This window comes from Gadus chalcogrammus, chromosome 14 (assembly GCF_026213295.1).
Source record: "Gadus chalcogrammus isolate NIFS_2021 chromosome 14, NIFS_Gcha_1.0, whole genome shotgun sequence".
Lineage (NCBI taxonomy): Eukaryota > Metazoa > Chordata > Actinopteri > Gadiformes > Gadidae > Gadus > Gadus chalcogrammus.
The window spans coordinates 28,246,698-28,268,267 of NC_079425.1; the positions used below are offsets into that span (position 1 = coordinate 28,246,698).

Here is a 21,570-nt window from a genome sequence, read left to right on the forward strand (position 1 = left end):
CCCCCAGGAACGTTTTTTTTTTCTTCAGATTTGACTGTCAGGAGTTTCAAAACGAGTGCGCGACAGAACACTGCCAATATTCACGTGACTCAAAGCTTGCGCCTGTGTGGTCAAATCTCTGAAAAGTCAGTGCTGAAAAGTCAGTTCTGAAAAAATACGTTGCAATGGCGTAAACATACACCTTTACAAGTTTTTAAAACTAAATATTCAACCTTTCAAAACTTATTTCTCAATGTATGAACACCTGTTTGCAGAATCCCATTTACAAGGTTTCAAAACCGGGAAACAATGAAATACACTGTTAGAACAGTGCCAGATTTGAAACTCTGCAAATGCGCTGGTGAAATTGTTTGAACTTTGAAAATGTGTTGGTGAAAATGTTGAAGAAGATAAAATAGAACACAAAATCATGTTTACAGATGTTTGAATTTTTGTTAGATTTTTTTTCAGGTTATAATCTCTTTTTTCAGTGTTGCAAAACCTTTTTTGAAAGGTGTTGAGTTTTCAAACCCAGACTTACAAGCCTTTGAAACATTTTTTTTCAGGTTTGAATTATGGCAGGAAACTGGCTCCATAGAAACCCAGTATAGAGTGGCGAAGTCACGCCCCTTCCGGTAGAGCTCATTGGACCTATGAGATCTAAAAATATGAATGGGTGTCAATGGAGAGAAAATAATTATTTTCTGGTCCCAGTCTTTATATGCCCTGGATAACACATATGTTGTTTGTGCATTTAAATGATAATTTTTCATGCAAAGAAAACTAAAAGTTTTCGTGAAGAAGTTTGATAATTTTAGGTTTTATGTGAGGCCGCTTTGTGAACTACAGCTCTTCGCTGCTCTCGACGCATATGATATACGTCACCACACCCGCACTTGGAACTCGGTACAGAGATGGCGATCTCTCTGCTCCACTTCACCACTTTTTTTCAAGGCGAGGATAAAAGCATAAAAAGAGGTGAAAACCATTATAAGTCGGGGCACGTGCAGAGTTTCAGTTAGGCCGATGGGAAGATTGTCGGTCTTCTCCACGCCAGTCGCAGGGAGCGTGACGTCACATACGAGCCGTGTAGTCTTTCTCGTTGTGTTTTCTCTACAGCCTTTATCTGAACAATTGCACAATAAACGGTCCAACTCTTTGCATGAAAAATTATCCTTTAAATCCACAAACAACATATGTGTAATCCAGGGCATATAAAGACTGGGACCAGAAAATAATTATTTTTTCTCCATTGACACCCATTCATATTTTTACCAAGAACGCCTAAAGGGCGTTCTTGTGTCATGACGGAAACGCCCAAGCCTGCAGCTGGACCCTTCTCCGTAGACGGGCTATGATAAAAGGGACTCTCTAAATCGACGCCACTTCGACCTGGGCGGGACTTTACGTCCTACGTCACTCGCTATGGGTGTGCATGTGTGCGCATAGCCGTCACTCGCGATGGGTGTGCATGTGAGAAAGGTTTTGGCTTTAGTGTCTATGGGTTGGTAATAACGGTTCTGATGATTTTTCTGATGGAAAAGTGGTCTTTTATTTCCATAATCTTTGTTCAGTGAACGCATAAACCCGTTTGTTAGTTAGCAGTTAAACAAAATGCGATCTCTTTGTTTACAGTTACCAACGACCAACTGATGATTGGGGGTTCGATTCCCTAGTGATGCAAGGTTTTTTCTTTCATTTTGGACTGCACACACATCGCGAGTGACGGATACTCGCACAATGTACACACATCACTGTCTTTACAATTTCTAGGCAACCGAAGTTTAAAGATTGTCAAGTGGTTAACTCTTGAATCGCACGTACTAAGACCTGATGGGTTAGTGGTCAGAGAACAACTCATTAACGCGGGGATAAGGGGTTCGATTCCTTAATGAAGCTAGCTTTTTTCTTTCATATTGGACTGGATGTTTGTATGCCATTTTGCGTAACTTGTAGTTTATGATGAAGAAATGTTACTGGGGTTAAGGTTAGGGTAACGCTAAGGGTAAGACACAAAGTGTTTTTGCAACACAATATTTCTTACAATAACAAAGTCCAAAGTTTTGATGACTGCAGTAGGAAACTTAAGATACCTAGAGAAATGCGTGAGTGCTCACAAAACATCAACAAGTCAGCAGTGTGGTACAGGGTGATCATTTCTGATATACAGTACAAAAGCTGAAACTATTAGCCAGGAGTGGAAAGATGCAGACGCAGACGTGGGAAGCAATAAGACGCACCAACACACAGTTGCCTGTTGCAAAATGGTTCAGAGTTTAATATAAATAGTTAGGGTTAGCTGGTATGGCGTTATCTGGTATGGCTATAGTCTAATGTTAGCTTAGTTCGTGTTGTTTCGTCATGTTAATCGCTAGTAATAGTAAGTCATTTGTAGAAATATAGCCTATCATCACAGACTGTAGGAATGTCACCCACCCTCCATCGCGTACGACACTGACGCTCGTAATCTGTAGTGCAAGGGAGTTCGTGCACAGATCCCTGAGACAAACGGCTACGCGCACACATGCAAACCCATAGCGAGTGACGTAGGACGTAAAGTCCCGCCCAGGTCGAAGTGGCGATTTAGAGAGTCCCTATGATAAAACGTACCTTGCTCCTCCCCCAGGAACAGTTCATACTTCCGCAATGCGCAATCCACGGGTCGCTGGGTGCTGCCCCCAGCGGTACAGGTTGACAGTGCAGTTGAACGCATTGTTAATATTCACTTCGATGACCAGAATAGCATCCTTAATTGAGAAAAGTTAAATCAAAATAATAAATTTAGCAATGTATTTTACACAATGATTGCATTTCACATTTAAATGATAACGAATCGATTTCCACCAGTAGGCTACTTTTTTTGATCAAGCACGTCAAACAATGTAATTTCAGTGTCATTTCGAGTCCAAACCATTGTATAATGTTTGAAATGGAATGAAATCTCCAATTCATTATAAAAAAGAATAGCTATAAAAGTTTCCTTAATAGCCATCTTAAACGAAAAACAAACCGTTTTAGATATTATTCATAAGTGTATAGCATATCAAATAAAAAATACCCTTCTGATGATTGTTTTCATCAGGTTTATGAATCAAACACACAGACCAGTGTCTTTTCTTGAATGTTAATTCTTACATAACATTACATTACATTCTTCCTTTAAGGTGATGTTTACATCTTAGCTTTCTAATGAAGAAATCTCACACAAGGGGACGGGGTTGAGTTTCTCTCATTTAATTCAACATAACATTTTACAACCAGGGATTGGAATCAGTACATTTGACCCAGCTACACGCTACGCCTTGGTCAGGTGGTCTCTTATTGTGCTTGTTTCTACTTGGTAGCCAGAGGTGCATAACGTCGGGAAGAGGGACTCTTCACACATCCTCACGAAGGTCGCAGACCAACAAAGATCATTTATAAAGCTCATTTCAGGTAAGTCCTAGTCCCATTTATTTTTCTTAATAAAAAATGCTTGGAGTTGAAATCTTTTATGTTTGCATTATTGTCAGTTTTTCCTCTCATTATTCATTCATTATTAATAATATTTTCAATGCCAGCAGCACACATGGAAAAAGTTTATCTGAGCAACCATCGAGAAGATCAACAAGTTAAAAGCCAAGCAACACCATGAGGCCGGATATACTCTTGTTTAATTATACAATACACAGAAAAAAGTAAAAGACGTGTCATATATATATTTAATGTACGTCATAATCTCTGCATGACAGGTGAAAGTGTAAAAACGAAAATCTCAACGGTGGCCTCTTCCAGCTTACCAATGGCATCCTGGTTCCCTAGGCAACCCAATAAGGGCCAGGGTCTCCATGCCAGTAAGATGGTGCTGCCATGAAGAGGACACCATACAAAAATCAGACGACCAGGAGAACCACTAGTCTCCCACACGTTCTTCTTCACTGTCCTCAGGTGGGAGGTGGAGGCGAATTTCTGGCCTATCCGGAGCTTTTGTTTTCATCCCACCTGACTCCTCCTCGTCTGACTCCTCCTCCCCCCGTCTGACTCCTCCTTCCCCCGGCTGACTCCACCTCCCCCCGTCTGACTCCACCTCCCCCCTTCTGACTCCTCCTCCCCCCTTCTGACTCCGCCTTCCCGTCTGACTCCTCCCCCCCCGTCTGACTCCTCCTCCCCCCGTCTGACTCCACCTCCCCCTGTCTGACTCCTCCCCCCCCTGTCTGACTCCTCCCCCCCTGAAGACCTCTTCCTGACTCCTCCCTCCTGGTCCACCTAGAAGTCCATGGACATCGTACGCTGCTGGTCCACCACATTGGTGCTGTTGCGGGTGCTGTTGCCACGGAGACTGAGGGTCCCACAGCCCCCTCCCATGCCCCCACCCATACCCCCTCCCATGCCCCCAGAAATACCCCCTCCCATGCCCCCACCCATACCCCCTCCCATGCCCACACCCATACCCCCTCCCAGGCCCCCAGCCATACCCCCTCCCATGCCCCCACCCATACCCCCACCCATACCCCCACCCATACCCCCTCCCATGCCCCCACCCATACCCCCTCCCATGCCCCCCACCATGTTGCTTGCACTGGCCATACTCAATCCTCCCGCGAGGCCGACCCCTCCCCCGATGCCTCCCCCTCCGGTACCCCCCCCTCCTCCCCCCCCTCGTACGTAGATCTCACAGGGGATCTCCTCCAGGACGCGGTCCTCCGCCTGTTGGTCACACCCATGAGTCTGGGGGTGCTGCTTGTAGCCGTAGCAACCCTTCTTGTAGCTGGAGGTGGAGTTAAAGGTCTTCATGGGCGGAGGCTTGGAGAAGTCGTTGTGGTACGACAGCTCCATGGAGCTCAGGGTGGTGCGGCTGTGCTTCATGCTGCCGCTGCTGCTGCCTCCACCAGCCCCACCAGCCCCGCCAGCACCACCTCCACCTCCAGCTCCACCACCACCACCTCCACCTCCACCTCCACCTCCAGCTCCACCTCCACCTCCACCTCCACCTCCACAGCTGCCCCCTGTAACCACCGAGGCCTGCGAGCCGCAGTGGTGCTCGTGGACGCAGCGCGACAGCGTGGACGAGCGCCGCAGCTTCTGGAAGCTGTCCAGCTCCTCAGAGAGGTCCGCCAGGTCGGAGGACACCTCCTTGTCCCGCAGGGAGAAGAGCTCGTAGTGGGGCGGGTCGAACACCTCCTGGAAGCCTGCCTTGTTGAAGACGCCAGGCCGCCGTGCCACCACCTGGGAACAACAACAACAGCAACAACAGCAGATGATTGGCTGCTGAAGGAGGAGCAGGCAGACAGTCCGGCACACCACCTGGGAACAACAACAACAACAACAACAACAACTGATGATTGGCTGCTGAAGGAGGAGCAGACAGACGGCCCGGATCATAAGGGGGCGTCTACAGGGTTTCCGCGGGGTTGTTAAAGGTATTAAAATGAAGTATATGAAATTAGCCCAAATTAAGGCCATTAAAAAATATTAAAAAATTAATACATTTCAACTGACTGGTGTTCAATTTCCAACAAGGCCTATGAGTTTTTCAATTTGTGTAATTTACGTGCAGGCCTATCCCATAAATTACTATAACTTGAGTGGATTTATTTTTATGTTGCGAGTAGTACCTGAGTGATATCAATGATGTCACGTGGTGCGTGCGCTGAAACAAACTGGATATACCCGGCTGGCTTGCTGCCAAACCACTTCGCGAGTTCGCTCCTGTTAGTTCAAATTCATTTGAAAGACAATAATGGGGAAATGCAAATTTTCGGACCTCTGGCTGGAGGAATCGATATTTAAAGACTTGTACGGTATAAACATTTAGGGGGATCATTTGTTTATCCACACGGTGGTTACGAGCGCAGAATGATTGAAAAAAAATAATAATTTGACCGGTTGCCATGGTTATCTCTGTGTGGTTAATTTGCAGTTGCGGTGTTAACTAGCGATGTTGTCAGCTTACTGTTACATTAAACTGTAATCAGAAGACGAGGTTATATGCTTTAGAATTTCCAATTATAAATGTGTACACTTTACGTTGAAAGTATAGACCGTCGCAATTTCCATTGAAACTAATGGCGCAGTGATTATTCTTCAAAACGAGAGCTGGTAAATTTTGAAAAATGAATTAAACTGTAATCAGACAACGCAGTTATATGCTATAGACCCTAGAGTATCTGTGGCATAAAGGTTGGGACGAATTTTGAATTATAATTATGTACAATCCATAACGTTAGCTCTCTGGCTCAAAGCTCAGCGGACTAAAATACCTCCCGATGCCAAGTCGTAGCTAAGGTCCGTCCTATTTATGTGAAAAAATTATAAGCAGGATAATGCCTTTCAAGGTGTCAAAAACATGATTGATCGATCGTAATTAAAGGGGCTACTTTTTGAGGGAGATGAATTCAAACAGAGTATACATTTAATAAGCATGGAATACGAATATGAAAAAGCATAATTATTGAAGTATTCGAATTGTTTTATTATGTTGGCAAGCAAGAAGTAGAATAAATGGGATAATCAGTCTTATTAAAACGGTTTGTGCAACCAACCGCACAACAAGACATGATTGCGGCTCTTTTCGCTCTCGTCTCTTTCTGCATATGACATGTGCGTAGAGCGGGGAGTTTAGACTGATAATCCCTCTATAGAAAGTACACTGGTGTGAATTTTCGCTACGGTATGGATTTTGACGTTACCATGTGATCGGTAGACAGCCGTGTTTACATGGACACTTTTGATCCGATTAGAAGTGGAAGAAAAGCTCAATCGGAATAGAATTCCATGCGGAATAGAAGAGGTGGTGTAGTCCGCTATAATCGACATGTATACACTTATTCCGATTGCTTTGGGGTGGGTTCTTTTTAACATAGGGAGATGGCATCAGCAGCTGCAGTATTTCACAATTGGTCAGTTGGTACTTTTATGCCTACCGAACTTGACCGCTGTCAAGGAAAGTCGATTTTTGCCAGATTCATGTCTTTCTTACAACTCCGTAAGTAGTCCGGTAACTTATCATCCCCAGCGTGTCCCGTTTCTAAGCGACGTCATCAACGTCTTTGGCAGACTATTTTTCTGCTGATCAACACTATTATATATACTCATTTTAGCAAGGAGCCTAGTAATAATGTATAGAACGTCGCCGGTCATTATCGAAAATAAGCCCCTTCAGGGCGAAGCAAGAGACACCTCCGCTTCGCATCGCGGTCCAGTTTGCCTTGTCGGGGCTTATTTACCCGATAATGACCGGCGTTCTGTACTACAACATTATCCCTTACATATATCATATAAGTCCACGGTTGAGCGCGAGAGACATACGAACGTAAGCTTACCACTTTTGTAAATGCCATACGCCTATATACAATACATTTGGGTTGCATGATAGGAATAGATCTATTCCGATTATAAAACTAATCGGATCAGAAGTGTCCATGTAAACGCGTCTGGTGTTGTGTGTAACGCGTTACTACACGTTACTTTTTCATGTAAAACCTTTACACTGTAATAACAATATTTAACGAGGTAATTATGACTTAGCTTCAACACTGGACACAAAAACTCTCTCTCTCTGGCACTCTCTGTCTATGTCTACTTCGTAACATATTTATTAAAAACTATGGACCAAGTCCCGTTGGGACATCTTGATTAATCCAACTCCTTTGGTCTCTCTCTCTCTTGAAGGCGTGCTGGTATTAAAAAATATGGTGAAGGTATTAAAAGGTAGCAAATACAGAATTACTGTATGAACCCTGGTCTAGGTCACCTTTTTCCTGGGCTGCTTCATCTGGACGAAGATGGAGATGATGAGGAGAACCAGAACCACGCCCGAGGAGACCCCGATGACAGTGCCGTGGGTCCGGGTGATCTGGTGGAACAGCCCCTTGTAGCGCTTTTCTGAGGCGGCCGAGAGAGAGGGGAGAGGGGAGAGGAAGAGAGGGGAGAGGGGGGAGAGGAAGAGAGGAGAGGGGAGAGAGAGAGAGAGAGAGAGAGAGAGAGAGAGAGAGAGAGAGAGAGAGAGAGAGAGAGAGGGAGAGGGGAGAGAGGGGAGAGGGAGAGAGGGGAGAGAGAGGAGAGAGGGGAGAGAGGAGAGTGGGGAGAGGGGATAGCGGGAGAGAGGGAGAGGGGAGAGAGGGGAGAGGGGATAGAGAGGAGAGGGGAGAGAGGAGAGAGGGGAGAGGGGATAGAGGGGGAGAGGAGAGAGGGGGGGAGAGAGGGAGAGGGGAAAGTGGGAGAGGGGAGAGGAGAGAGAGGAGAGAGAGAGGGGAGAGATGGGGAGAGCGGAAGAGGTGAGAGGGGGAGAGCGGGAGAGGTGAGAGGGGGAGTAGGGAGAGGGGGAGTAGGGAGAGGGGGGAGAGAGGGAGGGGGGGAAAGGGGAAGGGGAGAGAGGGAGAAATATAGGTGAGCAGTTGAACAGAGGCAGGCTAAAGAACCCAAGTTTGGTAATTGTTCAGATGTGAGAACAGAAAAACCCTGATGGGATCCAGCTGCCAATATCAAAGAGAACCCTTTACCTTTGCAGTGGTTCTCATCCCAGGGGTAGACACAGTTCTGAACCCCATTACACACCAATGAGTTGTTGATGCACATGTTGCTGTGGCAGAAGAACGTGTTTGCTGAGCACGGAGCTGAAGGTGGAAACGATCAAATAAACACATGTTAGAGCCATCAATGGGACCGCAGGAGGAAGGTCAAGGTACAGGACCTGATGGCGTGGGAGTGGGGGTACAGGACCTGATGGGGTGGGGGCGGAGGTACAGGAACTGATGGGGTGGGGGTGGGGGTACAGGACCTGATGGGGTGGGGGTACAGGACCTGATGGGGTGGGTGTGGGGGTACAGGACCTGATGGGGTGGGGGTACAGGACCTGATGGGATGGGGGTACAGGACCTGATGGGGTGGGGGTGGGGGTACAGGACCTGATGGGGTGGGAGTGGGGGTACATGACCTGATGGGGATGAGAGTGGGGGTATAGGACCTGATGGGGGTGGGGGTGTAGGACCTGATGGGGGTGGGGGTGGAGGTGTAGGACCTGATGGGGGTGGGCTGGGGGTGTGATGAGGCTAACACCGTTAGACTCCTTGGAGGCTCAGCTTTCACGTGACTCGTTTGTGTAGATAGCATGACGTTAAAAAGATTGTTTTAAAGCATTGTTGTTAGTATGTTGCTTCCAATGGGAGCACACAGAATATCCAGCAATCAACTAGCCTCTAGTCATATAAACGGGGGTCCCCGCACACAAACGCCCGATATACTTGCAATCGATTAATCCTTTTAGCACCAGTGTTGGGAGTCAATGGGAGGACGGCTCCGGCATCCTCCCATTGACTTCCATTATAAAATGTAAGGACTTAAAGTTGGATATTTAAAAATAAGAAAACTACTAAGAAAGTAGAAGTGCGCCAATATAATATGAACATTTTAAAAGTGGAATGGAGTCTCTAGATGAAAAACTGTGGGAGGAGTAGGGTTCCAAAGTTTTTAGAAGATAATAAAGAAAGAAAGAATAAAGCCTATGAAGAACAATAGGTGAGCGCTGCATGCAGCACTAACCTAATTAAAGTGTTGATTCTGAAAAAAGTATACATGATACCGAAAATCTGTTGCAGAAGATTTGAAGATTAAATTGGTAAGATTTTCTTAATGTTTGAACAAAGGGTTAACAGTTAGGAATTGACCAAGTTGCGAAGTCCGAAGTAATAATAATAATAATACATTTAATTTAGAGGCGCCTTTCAAGACACCCAAGGTCACCTTACATAGCATATAGTCATCATACATTTTTTTAAAAAAACAAGACATTGTGGAAAAAATAAATAAATAAATAAATAAATAAACATAAGCAATAAGAAATAAATAAAACAAAAACAAGACAAAACAAAACAAAGAAAAAACAAAACAAAAAAAAACAAAAAAAAACAAACAATCAAAACAGTGATCAGTTAGACGTTGTGTGCGAGTTTGAACAGGTGAGTTTTGAGTTGTGACTTGAAGGTTGTAATGGTGTCTGACTGTTTTATGTGTGGGGGGAGGGAGTTCCAGAGCCTGGGTGCTGAACAGCTGAATGACCGGGCACCCATTGAAGTGAGTCGTGATGTGGGGATACATAGTAGTCCAGCAGAGGTTGAGCGGAGGGAGCGGGAGGGAGTGTATTCTTGGAGGAGGTCGCAGAGATAACTGGGGGCTAGGTTGTGGAGAGCTTTGTAGGTGAGGAGTAGGGTTTTGTATTGGATGCGGTGGTGTACTGGGAGCCAGTGAAGTTGAATGAGGACAGGGGTGATGTGGTCAGATGATTTGGTGCGGGTGATGATCCGGGCGGCTGAGTTCTGAATGATCTGCAGTCTGTTGATGAGTTTGGTGGGGAGTCCGGTGAGGAGGGCGTTGCAGTAGTCTATGCGTGATGTGACAAATGAGTGAACTAGGATTTCAGTGCTGGATTGGGTCAGTGATGGGCGGAGTCTGGCGATGTTGCGGAGGTGGAAGAATGCAGTCCGGGTGATGTTGTGAATATGGGGTGCGAATGAGAGGGTGTTGTCCAGGATGACGCCGAGGCTCTTTACTTTGGAGGAGAAGGGTACTGGGAATCCATCGATAATTATGAGTGGAGCTGGGGTGTGTTGTGATTTAGTGAGGGTGGATTTGGATCCGATGAGCAGGGCCTCGGTCTTGTTTCCATTGAGTTTCAGGAAGTTCCTGCTCAACCAGCTCCGGATCTCTTCCAGGCACGTGATGAGGGAGGTGGGGGGGATGGCAGCGGTGGGTTTGGTGGAGATGTAGACCTGTGTGTCGTCAGCGTAGCAATGAAAATGGACCCCATGGTGACGGAGGAGTGTGCCCAGCGGGAGGAGGTAAGTGGTGAAGAGGAGTGGACCCAAGACTGACCCCTGGGGGACACCCAGTGAGACGCCTGAACACCCAGACTTGTGGTTGCTTAGTTGAACAAATTGTTGACGGCCGGTGAGGTAGGATGTAAACCAGGAGAGTGCAGCACCAGTGATCCCAATACCAGCTAGGCGGTCCAGGAGCAGAGGGTGGGAGATGGTGTCGAATGCTGCGCTGAGATCGAGGAGGATGAGAATGGTGAGTAATCCAGAGTCGGCTGCAAGGAGGAGGTCATTGGTGATTTTGACTAGGGCTGTTTCAGTGCTGTGTTTTGGACGGAAGCCAGATTGGAACGGTTCGTGGAGATTGTTAGTGTCGAGGTGGGACTGTAGTTGTGCGGCAACCACCCTTTCAAGTGTTTTGGAGATGAAAGGGAGATTGGAGATGGGCCGGTAATGGTTAAGGTTAGTTGGGTCAGCACCAGGTTTTTTTAGGATGGGATTGATGGCAGCCAGCTTGAGAGTGGGGGGTACAGTACCAGTAGTGAGGGAGGAGTTAATTATGTTGGTGATCATGGGGGAGATGGACGGAAGACATGCTTTGACAAGGGAGGTGGGAAGAGGATCGAGCTGACAGGTGGTGGTTTTGGCTTTGCGGATGAATTCTGAAACGGTCTGTTCTGTTACTAGGGTGAAATCAGAGAGGGAGCTGATGAGAGGTTGGCCAGAGGTGATCATCCAGGGTGGGTCATCAGAGGGGGTGCGAGATGAGGCCAGTTGTTGGTGAATGGTGTTGATTTTAGAGCTGAAGAAGTCAAGGAACGCAGTGCATTGGGTGGTGGAAATGTCTGGAGGGAGAGATTTAGGAGGCTGAAGTAAGTGGCTGACTGTTGAGAAGAGGACTCTGTTGTTGCCTGTACCAGTGTTGATGAGGTTGGAGTAGTATGAGGTTTTGGCAGTGGTGAGGGCATTCTTGTAGTGATGGAGGTGGTCCGAATACATTTGGCGGTGTACAGTGAGTTGAGTCTTATTGTAGAGTCGCTCCAGTCGACGACCAGTGGCTTTGAGCTGGCGCAGATGAGGAGTGAACCAGGGAGCAGTGTGGGTGAATGAGACTGAGCGGGTTTTCAGGGGGGCCAGGGTGGTGAGGGAGGAGGAGAGGCAGTTATTGTAGCGAGTCACCAGGTCAGTCAGGGAGGAAGCTGGGGGAGGGTTGGGGTAGGAGCTGATCATGGTGGAGAGGTCTGTGGTGTTGATAAGTTTGATGTTTCTGAAGGAGATGGTCCGTTGTTCCTTGGTTTTGTGTAGTTGGGTATGAATGTCAAAAAGTACAGCTTTGTGGTCAGAGATGGGGAAATCAATGACATCAAGGTTAGTGGGAGTGATGTCAGTGCAGCAGATTAAATCCAGAATGTGACCTTTGTTATGGGTTGGGAGGTTGACATGCTGTGTGATGCCAAGACAGTCCAGAAGTGATGTGAAGTCATTAGCAAAAGTACAGGATGGGTTGTCAATGTGGATGTTAACGTACAAAGTAGTTGACGTGAAGTAGAGAATGGACCCGCGAATGTACGCATACTGTGGGCACAAATAAGCAATCAGGCATAGGGCCTCAAAAATAAGCAGGCATAGGACCCCCAAATGTCTGGCAGCCTCAATACTGACGAGTCCGACTGTTAAAAAAAGAATGGTGACATGAACGCTCGTTCTGTTGCGCCACATGACGGTCTATAAATACAATGCCAAATAGTGGCATCATAACAGTTCATTCACACCTCTAGTAGGCTAACATAAATGAAACGCAGATTGAAACTAAATGATGAGGCTCATATAATATTACATTGAACCTCGTGGTCTTATTGCTCATTCCAGATGAGGCTTTGCATTGGGCTGAATCTGTGATTTGAAAAGCATCACAAGTTCCTGCTTTGTATTTCATTATCCAACATTATATTGATGACATTAAAATCAGCCCCTTCATGAATGAACAACCTCCGCAAGCACATCAATAAATATAATGTTAAACGCAGATTAAACACATATCATGAGGTGTCAAACAATGGTTTGACTTCATATTAGACGACTACCTTTACAAACATCAACAATCATCAGTATTTATTTTACTAGGTAAATTAATATTGCCTCTTGGTAAAACCGCCTCACTGAACATTATTCAAACACGCGATAGAGCCTCATAGTGGAGCGAAGTGAATAATGTTTAGTCTACAGTGTGTAACTGAATTAAACTGGTTTAAACACGTGATAGAGCGTCATAGTGGAGAGAAGTGAATAATGAAGATCTTTGATGGTCTGCTGTGGTCTGACTTTGGTTAGTGTTGATTGGGTGGAGGGGTTCATTATTACTGTGAGGATCAAGAGGAGGAGGTTATTCATTTTAGTGTTTTCAAAACGCGTCTTAATGATGAAAGATTATGTAAAATATGTTCTTTTAAACGCCGTACTTGACATAAATTTTAACGAATACATGTTGTCAGGTCTTCAATGAGGCGTAGTTTGGACCGCTATGACCTTCCATACGCACGCAGGCAAGCACACAAGCACGCACACACACAGACACAAGTACATATGCACACACCCACGCACACACACACTGTGTTACCAGATTGCAAAGTACCCACCAGCAGGTTGTATTCCCGCCTCCTTTATCCATCTAATGCACTCAATAGTTAGATAATTAAACACAGCCCAGCCCCATTAACCCATCCCCAGTTCAGCCATGATTAAAGAATATAGATATACTGATACAAGGTTTGATTTTTGCCTGCAGCCGATCGCTATCTCTTTATCACATCATCACATATTGCCAGAAAGGGACGACCCGACCCAGTTCAGCACAATGTAGACCTTCTATTCCAGTCGCATAATGGGTGTGGGGGCCACTTTACGACTATTTAAATTCAGAAAAGGAAAGAACACATATCTGTGTTTTACCATCTGTCATAGGAAGCATATTCACTAACATGTATGCTGCACACACATGCATGCGCGCACACAAACATTCACACGCACACACACACACACACACACACGCACACACACACACACACACACACACACACACACACAGACACACAAACACGCACACACACAATCTTACTGTCAGCCTTGATCACTGCTCAGCTGGCCTAACCCCTCTGGGGTTCACTACGTCATCACACAAGGCCCACCACAAGAGAATGTCAATGTATGGACATCTCCCATTGCCACGCACTCACTTCCAGACTGATTACGTAAGAAACACCTTCTTTCAGGGGGTCATTTTACATGTACATTTACATTTAAGGCCTTTAGCAGATGCTTTATCCAAAGCAAATTACAATAATGACAGAAAAAAGAGAAAAAACTATAAATCTCAGTCGGTAGAGTAAGGATGTTCATCGAACCATGTGCCAAGCACTAACAATCGTTAGGTTAACCCATTCCCTATATACAACAAAGATAGTTAGGATAAGATGCTATGAAGTAGCTGAATATTTATTTGTTTTTCTCTCCTGTAACCCCTTAGTTATCATCTGATCAACAGTCTCCATCACCAGGAAATAACACTTGATGAATCGACTGAGCTACGATTCATCGAATCAATGAAATGTCACTGAGCCGGTTATATAACAGCATGTTATTACTCTTATATACTCTGCTACAACGAATAGATTCTGAGGCTTATGCTTTGCCTACTATATTTACCTAATTTATGTTCTCATGTTATTAAAAAACATAAATAGGGATACCATAGACCTCTTCGGTTGTATTTGATGGCGGAAATGTTTCTTTATTAAAATTAAAATCGTAACATTTTTGCGAAGAGGGGCGTGATGTGTGAGGAGGAGCCTGTGGGACTCCGAGGGGCGTGGTGTGTGAGGGGGAGGAGCCTGTGGGACTCAGAGGGGCGTGGTGTGTGAGGGGGAGGAGCCTGCGGACTCACGGTCGACGAAGGAGGTGAAGAGCATGCGGAAGCGGCTGAGCCGGCTCTTCTCGTCGGCCCACATGCGGACCACGCCCACGCCGCTGTCCAGCATCACGTCGTTGGCCACCGTGCTGCAGAACTTGGCCTTGAGGTTCTCGATGGCGCTACTGCCGTCGTACACTGCCACAAAGTTCTTCTTGCACTCGTTGGAGTGCTCCATCTGGTACTCCATGAAGCGCAGGTAGATCTGGAACAGAGGCCAGCTCACCGTCAACGGAGCGGTTCTCGTCACTGCCGACCTCAGCACTGAACTGAAGATATCAGAGTTCTGCTAGGGTTCATCACACTCCACTGGAAGCCCCAACCCCTCCATATCCTCTCACCTACATATACCATATATGTCAATATCATATATAGATATAGATATATCACCTAGTTATATGATAAAAATATCAACTAGTTATATGATATATATAATCATCACCTAGTTACATGACATAATTATATATATATATATATATATAGATAGATATCATGCATAGTTGATGTGGTATTACTGGTCTTAAAAAACGTTCAGACATGCAAGCTTCTAATTGACTGTGACTGCTAATGCGATGCACTGTAAATTATGCAAACAGTGATTCAGAGTTAGACTTTAGTCTTTAAAATATGACAAACGTCCTGCTGACACCCAGAGCTAAAGCCATGAACATGTGTGGGCTGAAACCACATATTAAATCTGATTTCTGAAGATCGGATAGATTTGATAGTTAACAGTCTTTTTTTCTTGGATATTTTAACAGTCTGTCACAGGTTGAGTCTTGACACACCACGGGATGTCCTGAATCGAATATCCTATTTTTCTTCTTTAGTCTCTTCTCCAACCGGTTTATTTCAGTGCAACAGGCTACTTCAGACCCAATATGTCCCTCCATGACGAAACTGGACATTCACTAAAAATAAGATCATGCAAACTTAAATTATTTGGTACTGTATTGAGTGTCTTCAGCTGAACATTTCTCTGATAATAAGATGATGATGCATCAACACACTAATGGCTTTGCTTATCAGGATGTGCCAGGGGCATGCAGTGATGAATTGCGACGTGGAGGTGATTGGTAATGACCCCCCAGGCAGAGAAAGGTAATTACTAGGATCACACAATCTGCTCAGCGTGGCACCAGCTCCAAGAGCCCAGCGCTGCTCAAGATGCTGATGTGACCTTCACTCTGTTCTCATTCAACCTGGGACTCCTGGCCCCTTCCCCTAGGGGAGGAGATTTAGTTTGCTCTACAAATCTGTCCCTGTTTTTACTTTACTTTAATGGAGGGCATAAGGGCTTAGGACTCAGAGGTCCCTTATGGTATACAAGGACCAAACAGCATACCCCCCCCCATAACCCAATCTGTGACGATCAAAAAGCTGGTGCAATGTAACTATAATCTTGGATGAACCCTGCACACACTGGTACCAGACTGGTCTTGTACTGGCCTGTACACACTGGTACCAGACTGGTCTTGTACTGGCCTGTACACACTGGTACCAGGCTGGTCTTGTACTGGCCTGTACACACTGGTACCAGTCTGGTCTTGTACTGGCCTGTACACACTGGTACCAGTCTGGTGTCTTGTACTGGTCTGTACACACTGGTCCCAGTCTGGTTCTTCCGTAACATGTGAATGCACCCAGTAAGTCGCTGAAGTCCTGAATACAATTTTACTCATTTGAAATAGCAGAGAAAGTATGAATGTATGGATAGCACTATCGATTGGGTATGGGGTCTCAGGCACGGATTAAATTTAAATTAAATTAAATGACCCCCGAGTAGATGGGATGAGATTCCTGTCAACGGAACACTAAACACTCTCCGGTCTGAGTCCTGTGGGAGGGGCGAGGGAGGGGTGAGGGAGGGAGGGGCGAGGGCGGGGCGAGGGCGGGGCGAGGGCGGGGCGTGGGAGGGGCGAGGGAGGGGCGAGAGAGGGGCTGACCTTAGACTGGGGTGGAGCTCTGATGATCCAGATGCAGTCCAGAGCCTCTCCTGGCTTCACCTGGTCCTGCTCCTCCACCTGACTGGACCGAATCACCCCGTCAGAGCCGGCCATCTCAAACTGGCACTCTGGGGGGGAGAGGGAAGAGAGAGGGGGAGAGAGGGACGGGGGAAGGAGAGGGGGGATGAAACAGTTTTGGTTGCACCATTTCATACCATTTACTGCATGTGCTTGTACACGTATGCATCATGTGTATCATCTCCCTCCTTCCCCAGTGAGAGAGAGGGGAGAGAGAGAGAGATTGAGAGAGGGGAGAGAGAGAGAGATTGAGAGAGAGAGAGAGAGAGAGAGAGAGAGAGAGAGAGAGAGAGAGAGAGAGAGAGAGAGAGAGAGAGAGAGAGAGAGAACTTAGGGCCCTCCAGCAGTCTACCTGGGATGGGGTTCAGAAGGCCCCCCACGTGCAGGTGGAAGTCTGGGTCTTGAACGATAAAATCAGAGATCAGTTTAGAGGCCAGATGAGAGGATCACTATGTCTGGACTAACCTAACCCTAACCCTAGCCCTAACCCTAACCCTCCATCCTAACCCTAACCCTCCACCCTAACCCTCCACCCTAACCCCAACCCTACACCCCAACCCTCCACTCTAACCCTCCACCCTTACCCTAACCCTCCACCCTAACCCTCCATCCTAACCCTCCACTCTAACCCTCCACCCTAACCCTAACCCCAACCCTCCACCCCAACCCTCCACCCCAACCCTCCACCCTAACCCTAACCCTCCACCCTAACCCTCCACCCTTACCCTAACCCTCCACCCTAACCCTCCACCCTAACCCGCTGGCCCCCAGGACCGCGCCCCTCCTCCTACCAGCGATGAAGGTGTACTTGCTCCTGAAGCCCAGCCCCTCCAGCTCCTCGTCGCTGGTGAACTTGATCCACATGAAGCGGCCGGTGGAGGTCACCAGGCCCGGGTTCTTCCCCCCGCAGAACCGGCTGATCAGCGGCGAGAAGCCGAAGGGCCCGTCACGGATCTCGATGTGGTCGAAGCGGCACTCAAAGGATGGCTCGATGTAGTAGCTCTTATCGAAGGCCAGCTGCACCCTCTGCCTGGGAAGGGCTGCATCATACATCATACCTCGTACATCATATAATAACATTAACATTAAATATATAACGTATGATACATAATATGTAGTAGCTCTGCGAGACCAGGGGGGTCTCTAAGCCTCCAACTCCATCAGCTTTGTTCCCCCTCTCTGCTCAGACGGCCCCCATGGAGCCGCTGACTCCCTGACTCCTGCCCCTGAAGCAGTGATGGGTGTTCCCCATGAACCCTAACCCCACCGAGCCACTAGGACACACACAGTCACACACATACACATATACTCTATTACAATCACACACACACACACACACACACACACACACACACACACACACACACACACACACACACACACACACACACACACACACACTGTACAATCCCAGCCCCTCAGTGTACAATCACACATACATTCAATTCAGTTTTTCATCCAATTATTGATAATGTTACGGTTATTATTGATTTAGTTATTATCATCGTTTTTATTATTAATATTAATGTTTCCAATTTGTACTACACAGAGCTCTGATGACGCTGTGTGCTAGTCTTCACAAATCAGTGTAAAGGCTGATCAAGGCTCCAAGACGGTAAAGCGCTCTCGAGGAGGAAGCAATGGCACCCCCCTTCCACAGGGGGGAGGCCTCGAGCCGCGCAGAGCTCTCACCTGCGTTCTACCACCTTAGACACGCCTCCTCATGGCTCTACCTGCACTTTTAATTCCTCTCCCTCAGCGTGCGCCTTGTATCACAAACTGGTCGTGTCTGCGGTAAATGTCACCAGGATCAAAGTCTCCTAAGTAAAGCTCGTCAACAAACCACCGGGTCAGCCCGCAGACTCAGAGAGAGAGATGGGCGAGGAGATCAATTATGAAATGCAGCAGATGTTCATCTCCCCTCTGAGGTAGCAGATAGACAACAGATACCCACACTTAGGGTCCCAAGCACGGATTATACACCCCACAGTTTAGAGACCACCCACTATGCCGCCAATATACTGTCTGCTCATCTTGAGCCCGGATTCTGGGACCTGGGACATGTGGGCTGAAGAGCTCCTAGGGCCTGCTACATGGTGACTCAGGGAGAGCTTGAGCGTGAGGCTAGTGGTTTGTGGGTGTGTCTGTCTGTTCGGCGCGTGTGTTCGACCGCGTGTGCGCGCATGAGTGCGGGTGCCTGTCCATGAAGAGGCGGAGCCCACCTTCCAGGATGTAGACACACTCCTTGTTGGGGGGGTAGGTGTTGGGGTAGTTGGGCGAGGCGAACACCCCCCCGTTGATGTTGCGGACCCATGGCCCGCAAGCGTTCTGCGCCGGGCTCTGACCCCCGTGGTTCATAGGGTCCTCTGGGGGGGAGGAGGGTGTGGGGTGGGGCGGGAGGGTGTTGGGTGGGGAATGGTTGATGGGTGGATATTGGGTGGAGGATGTTGGGTTAGGGTGTAGAAGGATACACAATTTATTTTAGGGAAAGAAAAGGTTTGAATATTATAAAAGAGGACTTCTTCATTAGCATACAATGGCGAACCAATTACTGAAAAATCACTCCATCTTTTATCCTACTTAATACAATCGTAGAGATGAGGATTTAAAACGAAAGGGCAGGAAAAGGAAAACCAAACCGGTACCTTTGCTTCTCTGGGCCAGAGCGAAGCTCTCCTCTGCGATGAGGACCAGAATCCACGCTGGAGGACAGAGATCTCCGTTAGTGAGGGGAAGGATTCAGGGATAGAGATCTCCGTTAGTGAGGGGAAGGATTCAGGGACAGAGATCAGAGAAGGACAGAGAAGGACAATTCAACTCAATGATCTTGTGACGTCTGCTGACCACACAGCAGCTGTCTGCTTCTACATTAACAGCTCTTCAATGTCAGTCCAGGTCAGCTGACAATAGGCTATAGGCGTCTTGGCAGAGACAGTTTTATATTATAGTTGTATTACCGGTACGTATTTAGATGAGAGGCCTAAGAAGTGGTGTCCTACACGTAATGAGCAGAGACAGAGCCACGGCACCGCGATGGCAGGAGGTGAGACATGTTCTGTATTCTATTACAATAACAGCGAAGGCGTGAGGCGGCAGGCTGCCCCCCCACTGGCACGGGACGGCCTGCTCATATGGAATTAGAGAACGTCAGAGAGAGAGAGAGAGAGGGGGGGGGACATAGTCCAACATGAGTAAGCGCTGGTCAAACAGCAGGAGGCGTTATTGTCGAAGAGCTTTTCTTATTAAAACAAACAATTTATCAACATTAGCTTTAAAATATACATTGTTGAAACCAAAGCACATGCACGCACGCACACAAACCTGCACACGTTCGGGCATATGCACCCACCCACTCATGCAAGCGCGCGCGCAAAAACAGACACGCACACACACAGACACGCGCACACACAGACACACACGTTTCTAACGTGGGAGGTTGAGATTTTCAAAGGATCTGGTCTCATGCATCGTGACAAAATCCACGAGCGGGCCCACAGGAGGATTCGCTGTTTTTCCCGCGTGGAGCTGTCACCTCAGCATCACCACATCTTCTATTTGGAACGGAGGGAAAGCTGCAGGATGCTAGTCTACACGTTTAGCACGGAAATGTTCGCCCTTTACTAAATCCTGCACATCTTAATGCATAAAGCAGATAACTGAAGATTGATTAATTAAAAATAGTTTGTCGTAAAGTAGGCCTACTAATTTTCTCAGTGTTTCTAATTCAGCTCAGAAGCTAAGAGATCACAATGGGAGGGCACCGCGAAGAGGGTGGAGGATGGGAGAAAAACCGACGTTCGGTTTAAATGCAAAATAATAAAAAAGACGATGTTCCATTCTTCTGGCATGATGAGCAGATCTCTTACTACCTGTCAGAAGATCAGTACCAGACGATGTGTGCAAACTCACCTCTGAGCATCTCCTCTACCGCGCGGTGCGCTAATAAGCACCAGATGAAACCTCGACGTTGGACCTTCTTATCTGCTCATCTCTGTACGGATCCGACGAGCTTCACAAAATCCAACTATCCTCCGATGCGAATAATTCCATCACTAGACAAAAGCCTCGCCGACCAAAAGAAGACCATCCGATTCCAATCAAACCAACGTATCCATCAGCCACCGCGCCGTCGACAGCTCGTGGTAGTAAATGAACGGTCCAGCTTCTCTGACGAGTGCGAGGCGTCCAACAGACGCATGGGTGGGACGCTCAGCGGGGGGCGGAACTGAGAGACGCGACTAAACGAAGCTCATTTAAGCCCTGGGCGCCGCTTCGCCTGAATGAGTTCCTTGTACGCATGCACCGCTATGTTACTGAGTGTTAAGTCCCGTCTCTCTCTCTCTCTCTCTCTCTCTCTCTCTCTCTCTCTCTCTCTCTCTCTCTCTCTCTCTCTCTCTCTCTCTCTCTCTCTCTCTCTCTCTCTCTCTCTCTCTCTCTCTCTCTCTCTCTCTCTCTCTCTCTCTCTCTCTCTCTCTCTCTCTCTCTCTCTCTCTCTCTCTCTCTCAGCTTCTAGGCTTTGGACCGCACGGGTCAAATACAGGAGGTCATCTGGTGACATGACCTTCAAGAGACAATCTAGTGGGATGTGAATATTCTAATGCACGCACACACCTTCAAGATTAATTTGAACACAACTTTTTTTATTAGTTCTCCCCAGATAAGTAGTGAACACATTGGTAACATTCTTTTGCAATCAAGTCCATAATAAATTAAAATGACCAACAAAGTTAATTATTAGCATAAACTTAAAAAAGTGCAAGCTAATTTAGCAAAAATAACCTGTGAGCGTCTGAACAAACCATAGACTCTTCAG

At 46.9% G+C, this 21,570-nt stretch overlaps 1 protein-coding gene across 1 annotated transcript; it reads right to left on the bottom strand.

The window, feature by feature from the left end:
- Positions 1 to 4,224: 4,224 nt before the first annotated feature.
- On the bottom strand, positions 4,225 to 21,103 carry LOC130404088 (neuropilin and tolloid-like protein 2). The gene is made up of 11 exons (XM_056608700.1): positions 20,667 to 21,103; positions 19,403 to 19,459; positions 18,980 to 19,123; positions 17,549 to 17,797; positions 17,110 to 17,157; positions 16,680 to 16,807; positions 14,710 to 14,938; positions 8,460 to 8,573; positions 7,712 to 7,842; positions 4,938 to 5,184; positions 4,225 to 4,841 (listed from the first exon to the last, which is right to left on the bottom strand). Exons 1-11 carry the CDS (start codon positions 20,674 to 20,676, stop codon positions 4,225 to 4,227), a joined length of 1,974 nt encoding a protein of 657 aa, XP_056464675.1. The 5' UTR covers positions 20,677 to 21,103.
- Between the last annotated feature and the right edge of the window lie 467 nt (positions 21,104 to 21,570).

Coding starts and splice junctions, on each gene's coding strand:
- LOC130404088 (XM_056608700.1), bottom strand. Junction 19,124..19,402: donor TCTGGCCCAGAGAAGCAAAG/GTACCGGTTTGG, acceptor CCTCCCCCCCAG/AGGACCCTATGAACCACGGG. Junction 8,574..14,709: donor CTTCACCTCCTTCGTCGACC/GTGAGTCCGCAG, acceptor TTCCACCTTCAG/CTCCGTGCTCAGCAAACACG.